This window comes from Glycine soja, chromosome 15 (assembly GCF_004193775.1).
Source record: "Glycine soja cultivar W05 chromosome 15, ASM419377v2, whole genome shotgun sequence".
Lineage (NCBI taxonomy): Eukaryota > Viridiplantae > Streptophyta > Magnoliopsida > Fabales > Fabaceae > Glycine > Glycine soja.
Genome location: NC_041016.1, coordinates 35683644 through 35698633, shown reverse-complemented (window position 1 = coordinate 35698633; position 14990 = coordinate 35683644). Strand labels below are relative to the sequence as shown.

The 14990-nt window shown below is 33.6% G+C and overlaps 1 protein-coding gene across 5 annotated transcripts; it reads right to left on the bottom strand.

Moving 5' to 3' along the window:
• Positions 1-9817: 9817 nt before the first annotated feature.
• Positions 9818-14744, bottom strand: LOC114388007 (transcription factor bHLH121-like). 5 transcript variants are annotated; one of them, XR_003661444.1, is made up of 7 exons: positions 14519-14744; positions 12886-13158; positions 12520-12635; positions 11338-11465; positions 10780-11247; positions 10473-10701; positions 9818-9908 (listed from the first exon to the last, which is right to left on the bottom strand). XR_003661444.1 is itself a non-coding variant. In XM_028348333.1 (5 exons), exons 2-5 carry the CDS (start codon positions 12617-12619, stop codon positions 10552-10554), a joined length of 846 nt encoding a protein of 281 aa, XP_028204134.1. In that variant the 5' UTR covers positions 12620-12635; positions 12886-14509; the 3' UTR covers positions 10133-10551. The 5 variants fall into 5 exon arrangements, 1 of the variants encoding a protein (XP_028204134.1); XR_003661445.1 differs by having other exon boundaries at positions 12886-13004; XR_003661446.1 differs by lacking the exon at positions 14519-14744 and having other exon boundaries at positions 12886-12946; positions 13042-14509.
• Between the last annotated feature and the right edge of the window lie 246 nt (positions 14745-14990).

Below are 14990 nucleotides of genomic sequence, written 5' to 3'. Positions count from 1 at the left end.
ACCTCAAATCCAGAGGTTCTTGGAACTCTGAGCTTCTTCCCTCAACACCTGTAAAAAGAATAAAAACATATATATTAGTGGTGTTTGGTTTGTTGGAGTAAGGTAAGGTCTGAAAACCCATTTCCTGGGTATCTTTCCATGAGGGAACATGGTTCCTCACCAACTCAATGAGTGGTGCTACAAGTATAGAAAAATATGAGACAAACCTTTTTTAAAAGTTTGTTAAGTCATGGAAGCCTCAAATTTTCCTTATACTTGGTGGAGTGGCCCACTCAGGAATGACCTTTATTCTCTTAAGGCTCATGGGAACCTCTTGATCACCATTTAAAAAATTAAGGATAGTAATGCAATAAAACGTACCTTTTTTATATTCTCATGTTGATTACTCCTACCAAAAAGTATGACAAACCTAGGTGCTCATATGGGATACCTTAGGTTTGTCCCATAAGAGCACCTAGGTTTGTATTGAAACAAAAAAATAAGAACAAACCTATCTAATGAGTCCCTATGTACACAAATCATGAAGATGTTGAGTGCATGAGTGATTTTACAAAAGATGGTTGCACCACTCAACACATTCATCATACAACCTATTTTAGGGATTTGGTGCCTAATAATACCTATTTTTGGCACCAACAACTCCTTCTTCTTAGGGGGTAGATTTCTTCACTAGATTCTTCCTCTTTTGCTTCTTCACTTTCACTAGAGGAAGGTGAAGTAGTAGCCTCATCTTGGCTACTATAAATGTCTTGGCCCCTCATAATCATGGTTTTCTTGGTGGGGCATTGAGAAGTAATGTGTCCTCTTCCAAGACATTTAAAGCACTTTATAGAGATAGTCTTCTCTTGCATACTAGCCTTAGGGGGTTGATTTTCTATTGTCTTCCCCTTATCATCTTTGGGCTTGGAAGGTACTACTCCTAAGATGCCTTGACCTTGGTCTTTCTTTGGATAAGAGTGAGAGACATAAGATTTTGAACTAGACTTCCTTTTAAGTTGTTGCTCTACCTATATTTCCTAATCAAAGTAAGCCTCTACATTGTCCTTCCCATGGAAGTATGAGAGGCTAATGTTTGCCTCTTGAGACTTTATTTCCCTTTCTCTCCTATGGGAGTGAGGTCTAAGATGTGACCTATGCCTTCCTTCATAATAGTCACGAAGTTCTTCACTTAGGCTCTTGCAAGAGTCATGACTACTATAAGAGGCATGTTTTTCTTTTCTTAACTCTTTTAGTATTTTCCTTTTTTCTTCTTCCCTTATTTGTTCCCTCTCATGTTGATTTATTTCTAACCTCTCTTTTCCTTTTTCTTTTCTTTCTAGTTTTTCTTTCCATAACTTGAGGGAATTCAACTCATCTAAGATTCTAGATAGAGGGTCCTTATGACTAGTACCCTCACCATTAACACTAGATGAATGATGACTCATGTTGGTTCCTAAGTTATGGTTCTTTCTTGTTGGGGGTTTGCAAAAGGTAAAAGCTAGGGTTCAAAAGAAATCAAGATAAGCATGATAAGCAAGAAGAAAGTATTATGCAATAACAAGATAAACTAGATGTGACTAGTAAAGAAAATAAGCTATGAAAGTAAGCAAAAAATGTAAATTAGGCGGATCCTAAGAGTGTTTGGATGACCACATTTACGTTCCCAAAACAACACTCACTATCCTAAGGTAAAATTACCTAAAATTATTACACACAAATGAAAGTTTGGTAACCTATTGGAGACTCCCAACACACTTCCAATGAAAGGCCTTTTTGTTGCAAAATTTGAAAGCAATGAAGGTAAGTAAATTGCCAATTACAAAGTTAAAAAAAAGTCCTCAATTTTGATGGATGTTCTCTCTTTGGTGTTTCACTCAATTTGGAGTGCTTCTTAGTCCAATAGCTCTTAAGGTGGTTGGCCCCTTGCTTCTTGACTCAAATTCTTCAAGGGATGGCACCAATCCTCCTTTTCAATTCCCTATATGGCAACTCACAAATAAGGAAACAAAGAGACAAGCGATAACTAAAGACTAAAGAAAATGAAATGAAAGCTAAACCAATAGAGTTTTAACAATACAAATTTTCAAGGATTATTCAACAATTAAGGTAATGAAAAACACATAAAATCAAGCTAGGACTCAAAAAGAAACCTAGAATGGCTTTGGAGTAGAGTAAAAAAACAAAAAAAAAAGCTCAAGAAACCTCTAGTTTTGGAACTTGTTTTCACACTACTTTTCAATTGAAATTTAAGAACTAAGATTAGTATAAAATAGGCACCAATTTTGAGCCAAAACAACAAGCCCTTTTACTTTTTTTTTCCAAGACACTGATTTTCCTGCCAACTTTTGTGATTTTTATTATTTTTTCCTTTGATCCAAATCACATGGTTCTTTTTTTATAATTTTTTCTAGATGTCTAGAAATTTCAGTAAAAATTTCAGCTCAAAATTCACAATGACCAATTCCCAGTAATTTTTACAAGTTTTTATATTCAAGTTGCCAGCACCAACGATTTCAAACTTCAAAATTTTTAAGCAAGGTATATTGATTGTCTTAGGCTTACTTTCAACCTTCCTATGTATGTTGAACTCACTAGGCTTGTTTACCACATTTTTAGAAGTTCAATATTCATTTAGGATCAAAATTTCAGCCAGCAATTCAATCACCAAAACTCAAATTCATAATAGACACAATCATAAGGAAACCTAAAAGTTCAAGAAAAGGTTCACAATCAAAGACTCTCTAAGAATTTTGCATGAACATGTTAAGGACTAATTAACATGCAAGATTTGACTCAAATCAACTAATAGGCTAAAAGAATTTCATACACTCATGAACAAATGAGTTAGACAAAGAAACAAGAAAAATAAAATTCAACACAACATAAGGAATCTTATGTGACAAGTTTCATGACTAGACATGACTTCTATGACAAAACTACAACAAGTGAACAAATCACTCCAGATTTTTGAGGTTTTATTCTACTTTAATGTTTTTGTAAGAATTTTATGGTTTAGGTTTCAGCCACAAAAAATAGCAAGACAAAACTCAAAGGAACCTAAACTCAACACAATTCATGGTTCAAGAACAACAACAAGAAATTTGAACCATAGAAAATCCAATCTAGCTTCTATAGCAAGTTTAATTGGTGGAAAACTCTAAAGAATCATGTTAACAGCATTTAGCACAAGACATGTGAGGAGATTGATGTGTCATTATTTTTTCCTATTTCTTAACCCTTTTTGTCACCATTTTAATTATTGATTAGTCTTAATTGTCAAATTAATTATGCAGTTTTATTATTTGGGCCTACTGGACTAATTTTGTGTTTTTAATTTAATTTCAGAAGAATTATAAGCAACTGGGCTTGAATCCGGAATTGGGCTTGGACTTGAAGAGAGCAGACAATTTTATTTTATCAAATCTTATCTTATCCAGATTTTATCTCATCTAGATATTAGTTCATCCAATCTTATCTTACCTTATCTAGATTTTATTTCATCTAGATTTTATTTTATCAATCTTATCTTGTCCAGATTTTATTTTATTTATGGGCTTGGACTTAGAACAGATTTGTGAGCTTTGGGGTTGAGAACCTATATAACAGCACCAAGGTTTTAGTTTTAGGAGTCCTTTTTCGTTTGGGAGAAAGAATAATTTTAAGTTTTGCAATTCCAATTTTTACTATTCACGTAGCAATAAAATTTTGTTTTCTGCTTCAATCTGCAATTTCATTTTCTACTGATTAATGGAAGGCTAAGTCTCCAGCGTTGTTTTCTCTTGAGGATCAAGAACAGCTCTCTTTGAGGTTTTATTATTACTATTAAATTCTGCTCAGTTTTTTCTCTTCATCAATTACTCTGTATTTGTTGCTATTAATCCATGCATGCTTAGTGCTTGATTAATTGTCTCTGTGCTTAATTTACGTTCATGCTTAATGATCAGTTTCGTTCATGATTAATTGGTGTATGTGTTGCTTAATCACATAATGACAGCCTTATGTTAATTTTCGCTTAGTAATTTAATTTAAGGTTGGATTAAGTGGTTGAACTGATTAAGATAAATTCTTGTAACCTAGGATAAGAGACTTGCTTGTGAATCAAGGGGAAACAACATGTTTTAATTTTGTTATTTTCTAATTAAAATTTGATCATTGTTTAAATTACAAAAACAACAACTCTCCCTAATTCGTTACTGTTTTATTACTATATGTTATGAACGTTTGATTGATCATTGCTCGTTGGGAGACGACCTAGGATTACTTCCTAGATACTTCATTTTTAATGTTTATTTGATTCGGGTACGGCCTCGATCAGAGATACATGGAGAAAAATGAAGAAACAACAATGGAGGAAAAAGTAAAGCTGAAAATTAATGGATATTTAAGGAGGTGTACGTGAAGCTCTTATGCTTTGATTATCACTTGATGGAAGCTTTCTTGAGAAACTTCTATGGAGGTTGGATCTTTGAGCTTCAATGAGGTGATTCAATGGTGATTTTCAAACATGGAGATGCAACAGAAGATAAAGGAGAACAGGTGAGATGAGGCGTCATCCACTAGGGAATAAGCCATGGAAGGAAGAGCTTCACCACCAAGAGATTTCATATTCATCAAAGTTATGACAAGTGTTACAAATGTTTCTAGGCTACTAACTAAATGAAAGCTTCTTTGAGAAACTTCCTTGAGAAGCTTTGTTGAGAAGTTAGAGTTTATCTACACACACCCCTCTAATAGTTAAACTCACCTCTTTGGGAAGCTTTCTTGAGTAACTAGAGCTTAGCTACACACCCCTCTAATAACTAAGCTCACCCTCATGCCAAAATACATGAAAATGCTTAGCTACAAACACCCTCTAATAGCTAAGTTCATCCCTATGTCAAAATATATGAAAATATAAAAAATTCATACTACAAAGACTACTCAAAATGCCCTAAAATACAAGGCTAAAATCATATACTACTAGAATGACCAAAAAGAAAAAAAAAACCTATTATAATATTTACAAAGAATAGTTAACCCAACCTTAACTTATGGGTTCAAAAATCTACCATGAGGTTCATGGAAATCCTAGGGTCTTCTTTAGCCGTTCTAGCCCAACCATGACCTTTGAAGCTCGAGGATTCTTCTCACCTTGTGAATTTTGAACTGAGGTTGAGTAGCCAGACTTACGTGCATATCACCTTTAGCCATAAGTGTTAGTGGGCTTTTAGAGGGACTCACGTATTTCTTATGCTCCATCTTGGACTAATTCTTCATGTGTGAGGTAGGTTGACTATCTCCTATTTTTATATTTCTCTCCCCCATAAATAGCCTACTATTTGGTAGTGGAAGTACCTGCCGCACGTGCTGCATCATCACTTTTAGTCAGAATGCCCCCATTATCCAATAATGATATCTCCTTATCATTGTTATTTTCCACCAGAATCCCGAATTTATTGCCACCAACAGGAATCTTAGATACATTTCCTTTTATCTGTCCTCCACCCAAATCTTCCTTCTTTTTTGTAAGGTTTCCTTTTTTCCTCATGATAGACCGTTGGACAATCATCCACTTGCCAAAACTGCTTCCTTCCTCATTTATTTCCATTATTCTGCCTGGGTCCTCCAATAGGACTGACATCAGCCTTATTCTGTACCTTCTTGTTTTGTAAGTCCTCCACCACCTGTTGGACATCACCACTATTCTCCCTGACTGAGCCTCATCTCCACCCCCACCAGTTCTACACAGTGATCCTTCTTTTGGCCAAAACGACCACATTGGAAACAAATTGAATGGAGGCCTTCATACTCCAAATTCAGTTTGTATCCCCTGATCTAAATATGAGGAACTAGAGGCATGTCTAAATCCAATTCAATGCAAATCCTCGCAAACTTTCCATGTGACTATAATAGAGTCTATATTATAGACATAAGTCTAACCACCTTCAAAAACTTCCCCAAGTTATCACCAATCCTCTTCAAGAAGACATTATTATAGAGCTCAATAGGCAATCACTGAATCCTAAACCAACCGCCACATGCTTGGTCGTTTCCTCATTCATTAAAAAGAATGGTTTCCATCGTTGAGCAATTTGATAGTGGTCAGCGACCATCCATGGTTTCCCATAAAGAGCCAAATTATAATCCTCTTGACTACTGAAAACCACCTAGTAGAAACCATCGTATAGATCAATAATTTGAATGTTGTCCAGCTCCTCTGAATCTTTGCTTCAATGAGATGAAAATTCGCCCTCCTTTCCAACACATTAACCACGTACCAAGGTGTTAAGCCATGAATGGTCATCTGAATAACTCTACATACGATAGTGGGATACTTGGTCCATCCCTAGAAATTGTCTCGTTATCATCGACTTCCTTTTCTATCTCCACTCCCACACCATCTGCACCCCCCATTGGATGATGCAGTTTATTCGCATATGATTTCGAAGATTCACTCTTATATGTCTAGCACCATCTTTAATCTTCTTCGTGCTTCTTTGGAGGAGGTCCCTCTCCTCAACTGTATTATCAGCCACTCCTTTTCTAGAAACCCTAGCAGAGCTCACATGTCTGCTCTAACCAAAAAAACTAGACGCTTTTATGCGCTAATCTTGAGAGGGCACACAAGATGTTAATAGAATGTATTTTTTCAAGAAAATAAAGATTTTTGTCAGCATTGAGTTTTACTGGAGATGGGATAAAATACAATCTCATGTTGATGTCATCGGAAGACAAACATTGGTGAGTTAACCATTGAAAAGTGGCATCATTTTTTTGGGTCCTTTTTTCACCATCATTTGTCATTATCTTCTTTACTAATCATTGATTATATTTTTTTTATTTTTCTAGTTAATTCCTGCAAATGTGGTAAATAATTTCATCTATTGTGTAAAAAGAAATTATTGTTCCAGAAGATGACGATGAAATGATATAGAATGTATGGTCAAAGGAGAGAAAAAAAAGACATAATGAACAATATTCATTTCACATTTTCTGAGAATAATGTTGAGATTATAAGTGTGTGCATTAATTTGAACATATTACTTCTTCATAATTTCTTAAATATAGTTAAGTTGATGTATTAAATTGTTAGCGTGTTAGAACATTTTTTTTTCATCTTTAATTTCAATTTTATTGTCTTTTGTTATAACAATGGTGTTGTATGCTTTACAAATTATGTTCGGTGAAAATAGTGAGGATTTAGTTCAGCAGAGGAAATTAGAGTAGGATCTGGTGACAAACGGCAGAGCAAGATGGCAAAGCACAAACAAGACGCGTACACAACGGCCGTGGAGTACATACAGGCAAGCACTCCCAGAGGGAGTAGATTACGAGAGTTGGAGTTAATTTCGTACCTGATCCCTGTTTATGTTTTTATATATATGTTAGTTTGGACGAGAAAATTAGTTAGATGATTATGATCATACAATCCTTGTGACCTGTATGCGGATCACATGTCTCGCATTTTCCGCATTGTCTGCGTTGATGTTCTAAGCTTGTCTGTCTGGGTGGATCAAATAAACCTGAGAATTCCCAGTTTTAGTGGACCCCAATATATACTACTCTAGAACAGAGACAAAATAGCTTTTTACACTTAATTTAACCAGAAATTTGAAAAAACTTTTGAATAAAAGGCATGACTAATTACTGTTTACTAAATGTACACGTAAATACGTTTTTCATCTCTCAAAATATGACGGGTTTTTACTTCTTTTTTGCTGGATAAACGGGTTTTTACTTTTATCCTTATACAAATTAAATTCAATTTCAGTTTTTATATTTGACAAAAAAATGATATGATTTTATACGTCCATCAGGAACTGAAAAGAACTAAAAAATTAATGTATTTTCAAGAATGATAATAATTTTCATTTATATATAATATAGTTACAATTCATTTGAAATGATGATATACTTACTTTTATCCTTATAAAAAAATGTATTCAATTTCGATTTTTATATTTGACACAAAATGATATAATTTGTCGTCCACCAAGAACTAAAACGGAACCAAAAACTTCCCCATATGCACCCTGCAGTTTCAGAAAGAAAAATGAACTTGTAGGTGAAACTTACTTTTCTTTTCGGCTTTTTCAACAAGATTAGTCAATCCAATTGGGTGTCTCAACGGTAAGGCAGATTTTTTTCCGTACAACGTGTTAATTTTAGTTCCATTTTCTTGTTATTTACCTACATATAAGCAGCTTAGGACTACATTCCGCACCAAAAGAAAAAGCCTAAGACAACATTGAGAGAAGAGAATAGTATTTTAACATGTAAATATCATTCAAACTAATTTATTCTAATATGATAAAAATAATGTTAGTGGCGATAATTTATCGTTTTGAAATGTAATTATAAATGTGTGGAAAAACTATTTTTTCGAAGGACCAAAATACCAAATTAAATTTTTATCATATCACATTATATATATCTTCGTATTAAAATTACGCCTGTCATCAATTCGTTGGTAAGCTTTACATTCTTACACCGAAAAATTATTATTACACCAAAAAAAAACTTTATATTCTTCTTAACTCTACATCTCTTTTCAGTTTTCACTTTAACATGTGCTATTCTTGGGTCTAGCTAACAATGTTAGAAAGGCCTCAAAGAATGTTTACCAACCGAATGGAAGGCCAATTATATTCACTCCATCCAACTTTGCCTTATTAGCATCACAATCTAACCAAATTAATAGGTCAATTATATTAAAAAAATAATTAATGTCACTATATATAATACTAAAATTTATAATATATATTTAAAACACGTATAAATTTACATAATAAATTTTGTAAAAATTAATTTTGATCTAATAATGTGTTTTTTTACATATATAAATTTTTGTTAAACCTATAATTTTTATTTAAAATTTATATATGTAAAAAATACATTATTAAATTAATTGTTATAAAATTTATTATATAAACTTATATGTGTATTAAATATACATTAAAAAATTTAGTGTTATATATAACGACATTAATTATTTTTTAACATAATTAACCTATTAATTCAGTTGGTTAAATCATTATGCTAATAATGCAAAGATAGATTCAAGACCTCTACCAATCATTATCTTTAAATTATTTCACAAAACATAGTTTTACTTTAATATTGTCAATCCTTATGGGTCTTACGGATTGACAATCCGTGTGACCCACATGAGACTATAGGTAAAGATAATGTTAGAATTAATAAAAATTTAATGGTGTATTTGAGATTTGAATGGTGTAGGAAGAAAAACTCCCCCATCCTTGTCTAGTAACAAGAATCATAACCTAGAAACAACACTAAGACTTGAATTTTACTTAATGATTTCTTTTCTTCTAAAAAAACACTTTTTGGAAAGAGTGTTTTTTATTTTGCTACCATTAGTTTTATTGTTATTGTTAACACATTATATCAAGAATCAAGAATCTAACCACAGTTGGACACAAATAGTGTGTTGTAGGCTTATTAGCAGTTATCATTGTATGATTTGCTTTCCTTTTGCTTTGCTTCTATATAGAATACATCACTCACCAGCTATTCGAATATATTTTATTTCCCATATACATACTTCAATATCTATTGCCCCCCTTTTCTCTTGCTATCACGTAGTTTAATTAATACATAACAATATTCGGCGTCTAGATTATATTCATAGTAGGTGAAATGATAACCCGGACTCATACTCTAATTAGTTAGAGAATATTGGATAAAAAAATGCATTGTTAACATTTTTTCATATATGGATCTTTTGAGAGATTTTGCGGTGAAGGACAAGGTTCTCACATTTTTAACATCCTAAGTTCACTCACATTGTAGACATTGGACAATACAGTGTTCTCAAGTCACATTCTTCTGTTTTTTCTTTGCCTTTAGGAGCCACATAATATTGTGAGGTGCATGTAGCCAAATGGTGCATATATTGTATGAGCGACAACTTGTGCCGAATCTCGATTCTACAAGTAAATAAAAATAGAGCAATGAAATAGTTAAATAAAGTACAGAGTGAGTAAAATCTGTTAAGCCACTGGTTTCACAAGGAAGAAAACAATGGAATAATCAAGTAAGTGCGTCACTAGTGCTACTTCAGTTCCTTTTCATTTAACAATCTAAGTATATTTTGGCTTTCCAATTTCTTTGATGAAAATTAGCAACACAAATAATGAGTTTCAGACTTGAGTGATTTGAACTAACTATATGAAATTGCATTGATATCATCAATTCATGCAAGTATTGTACAGATCAAAGTCATCGACAATTCATTGCATGATACAAATCGTTAGCTTGCTGAATTGTATTGAATCATGCAATTATAACAACTATGAAAGAATTTACAAACCTACACGTAAGCCACACTGGTCAACTTGGTGATTTTGCAGCTGAAATTTCAAGTTTTCCCCCAGAAGGGGAAGTTTATGCTAAAATTATGTAGCACTTAAACCTACTTGGACCAAATTCTTAGTCAAGAAGAGATAACAGAAGTGACTTTTATTTTGGGATTAGAACAGAATGACTTATACCTCCAGAGTTGCAGCAGATGCACAATGAAAAACTTCAGCAGCTTCAAGGCACAAGAACTTGACTAACTTGTCTACTTTTTCATTCGTTATCCTTTCTGCTCGCCACCACACTGCTTGATGAGCTGTCCTGAACGCTACAAGAAGAACACCTACCTAATGAACTCCATTCAGTGCAGCTGCTTTCCCTCCTTGACAACTTGCTAGATTTTCTTTGTCCAGATGATAAATCCTGCAAACCAGACACACACACACAACTTGAATCCGATGCATCTTCTATCATGGGATATCCTTGGAAAACAACACTAACCTGATCTGCAGAAGACCCAGGAGTCTTCAACTCAAGGTCTGTAGTGACATCATTAGATTCCTCATTCTTTTCAACCATGCTCTCCCTGGATGACTTGCTCTTGGACTCTTGTTTTCCTGACACATTGGGCCGAGCACCTGGATGAAGTGGAGGGGATACGTACAGGGTGGATTGTTGTTCAACAATGGTATTGGGGGCTAAATAAGGAACATAAGTTGAACAGGGGTTGGAGATGACTGCAGGATGTTGATTAGCAAAGAAGGGGTATGGCTGCATGGGAATTGGACCAGGAGGTACTGCCATTGGCACTGGATATGGATACGATGATGGAGCCATCATAACTGAATGCTCCATTGCAGTCCATGGAAACATGGTCCTGAGCTGCTGCTGATACTGATTATTCAAGTTGTCAATATCTGATTTAAGAGAAGCCTTCTCTTCCCTGAGATCAGTTTTCTCTAGAGTCAACTAAAAAAATATAAATGAAAAATAAATTATTTCCTTTATTATTTTAATTCCCAAAAGTGTCTTCATCAAAGCAAGAAGAGAAAACATTACCTCACGAGATTCTTCATTTAGCATAGCATATTCATCTTTGAGTTTACTAACTTGAGAAATTAGGTCCTTCAGCAATTGAATTGTATCACACAGAATGGTTGCTTTGTCATTTTTGGGCCTATCAGGGTCTGCATTTCATAATCACCGTAGCAGAGAGTGATTTAAGAGAATTGTTGTTTTATCAGTTCTTAGCATTATACGAAACTAACACTTGAATATATTCCAAAGAAATAACAGGTATTTGATACAAATTATCAACATATGTAAATGTTCATGTAACGTCTGCTATATTCTACATGTAGTTTAAAATAATTAAAACTCTAATCAGGTGAATTAAATGTTATACAAATATGAAAATCCAAAGAAGACTCCCTTTTTTTAAAAGAAGAATGAAAACTGCAGCATTAACTTACTCTAAGGACAAACAAGTACACTAGGCAAGGAAAACCAGAACACTACATTCATATTTCAAAATATTAGTTGATTCATGCACATCAATTGCCCCTAGCTCTAAAATAAACAGACCTGATCTTGCTGTAATAATTTCAAAGCAAATACTGCATGACTGTGTGCAAAATAGTTCACAACTCAAATAATAAATCAATCTAAAGCATGAAATTTTAAGCTTTAAAACACATTACTCTCTCCTGGGCAGGCAGGCGTAGGGTAGAGAAAGGGTGGAGGACAAAGCAAAAATCCAAGCCATTGCTAATAATTGTATTACCAAAACAAGCAAAAAAATGTGGGCACTGTTAGTTACAAATTACAATGCTTCAGTCATTAGACACTATTTAATGTAGGAAAACCTTGTTATATATCATTAGAATATCAGCAACAGAACAGCAATAGAATACATTAAAAATTCAAAATATATAAAATTTTCAGCATTATACTCATTTTTTCTTATTTATCATTGGACAGGTGGTGATAGAATCAGAAAAGGAAGGTGAAATGAAAGAAAGAGGGTGTAAACACGTATTGGATAGATTCAGGAAGGCTGTAGTCACAGGTCAGAGGAGACATTGCTTTTCTAATATTTTTCTTCCATTTTAGCATCCATATTATTCAGTAATTTTCAATTGTAATCAGTAATTTCTTTCTGTGAATTCCCCTACCAGTTCTATACAATAGAAATACCGGTATCTATAAATTTCCAGTGTGAGAAGGTGAAACTTGATTTACCTAAAATGTTACCCAATTCTACGAACTGTTCATTGATTCGATCCCTCCTTAACTTTTCTCGGTCAGCCTTTTGTGTTTTTCTAGCAGCTGAACAATCCATTGGTTCAACTTCAGGCCTTTGGCAGTAGATGAATATATTCGAAATAGCAGAACAATATAAGCAATAGTTAGATCATTGATTTCAGCTTAGGAGAATAGGAAAACCAAAATTATCGAAAGAAATGCAACTCATTTACTTCAAGGGGGGTAATCATTGTCGTGTTCAAAAGCCATCAATAAAAAATTTCATTCCAACACATTTTATGATCAAGAGGGACCAATTATAACTGCAACAGAAGTTAACAGAGATCAATCATAATAATTTACCTTATCTACTAGTAGCCTTGTACTTTTGGAAGCCAAAACTTGTCTGCTTTCAATTTTGTACCCAGCAGATGTCAGCAGAAGATCAAAATGTATCCTTTGAGCTACTTAACCAATTATAACTGCAACAGAAGTTAACAGAGATCAATTAATAACTACCTTATCTACTAGTAGCCTTGTACTTTTGGAAGCCAAAACTTGTTTGCTTTCAATTTTGTACCCAGCAGATGTCAGCAGAAGATCAAAATGTATCCTTTGAGTTACTTAACCAAATAGCTACCTCAGGTTGAACAGAAAATTTTGTAAATCAAAATATACGGCTTCAGATGGCTGACAGAGCATAGCTAATCAATTTCTCATCATGCACATTTGGTCTGCCTAAATTTAACATAAAATAACCTTGCTACAAAAACCCACTGTATATTACTTTAAAATATATGATTTTCTAAAAGTGTTGTGTGTGTGTGTGACCGATTTTCTAGGAATGGACAGATCACACATAAATGATGACATGATGAAAACTGGAAAACCAACAGAGAGCTAACTTAATGAATGTTTCGAGTTATATCAGACTGCTTCCATATTTTGAGCCTTGACCCTTTCTCCATCCAATTTCTCAAATTCTCAATAAGGGCATAGGATGACCGATTATGGCATTCTTTCAAATGACCAAACCAGAACTCAGAAAATAATATTTTTGAATGATTTTATTATTCTTGTGCTAAAAGCAGTAAAAATCAAACCCTAAACAGTAAACATTCAACACATATCTAACCAGTACAACTCTGACTCCCACAAAGCTGAGAGAACTATTAGCACCCATACTATGTATCAACATTGGATGAAGCCAAACTATCTGCTATATGAGGAGCCCGATCAATTACAATATAAATGCACACAGCACACAGCACACAGTTCTTACACATAAGCAATGATTGATGTAAAGCAAGATAGAGGGTACTTCCTTATTTTCTTCTTCCATCCTTTCGGAAATTAGCTGGGCAGCATGCTTTTATCCTCCTAATACTTTCCCTTTCTCAAGACTACATTCCAAGTTCTTAAGAACAATTACATGGTAAGATTTTTGAGAAATTTTATAATTTGAGTTGGCAACTAAGATCCTGTCATGTAAGTAAAATATACATCATGCCCAATGATCCAAAGCATCTTAACAATTTGGTAAGGTCTCATTCTGAATCTTCCGCAGCAGTGACCTTCATATACTTTCCTTTATTAGAACTGATCACAGGGTTTCTTTAAGCAACACTTTCCTTCATTTTTAGAGTATCCACTACAAAGCCTACGTTTTTATATTTTACATGCACATATACGATGTAACAGTGTATTACTTACCAGTAATTCAAATATGCAATTTCACTACTTTAAACACAATATCGAATAACATTTTTTCTCAACAAAATATTGAATGGATGCATGTAGAGACTACAATTACCATTACTCAGTAAAATCCCTAAAATTCATTTTTTTCAAGAAAATCGAAAATCAGAACGGTAGCATAGCAACAGGACCAAAACCCACGTCAATTATACAAAAAAAAAAAAAAAGGAAAATTTCGAAGGGATTCACAAAAAAAGGGAAGTGGAGTGAAAGAACAATTCAACGTGAGGGATTTCACCTCGTTTGTTATCTCTCTCTGTCACTGATCCCTATCTTCAATTTTTGCCCACTTCCTTGGGGAATCGTCGTGTTCTGTTACGACGCCTTCTCAGAGAAAGAAAGGGAAAGCGAACTGCCTTGTCGTTTCGGTTTGAACAAACGACGGATTCGTGTTGTCGTATTTCTCCACTAATCTCTTTTCCTAAAGTTTGAAATCTAAGAATAAGAAGAAAAAATGAAATCCAAGGACTTCCTGGATATTGAAAGAAAAATGTTGGTGTAGGACAGTACGATTCAATATTTCAATTATGATTTTCTTTTTCCTAATAAGCATTTCGGACCTAATTAAAAAAATATGTACAAAATGAATCCAATTGAAAAATAAAAAAATAGTTTAAATAACTAGTTAAAGTTTATCCAATAATTTAAAGATTTAAAAATTAATTTAACCTAATTTAATTTATTATTCACATTTAATTTGATTCTTTAAT

Bases quoted from the DNA above. Each gene is read 5' to 3' on its own strand.
- LOC114388007 (XM_028348333.1), bottom strand. From the start codon at position 12,619: ATGGATTGTTCAGCTGCTAGAAAAACACAAAAGGCTGACCGAGAAAAG. The intron at 11,466-12,519 runs GTAAATCAAGTT...TATGAAATGCAG, and splicing joins AGAATTGGGTAACATTTTAG to ACCCTGATAGGCCCAAAAAT. The intron at 10,702-10,779 runs GTTAGTGTTGTT...TCTGGTTTGCAG, and splicing joins CTGGGTCTTCTGCAGATCAG to GATTTATCATCTGGACAAAG.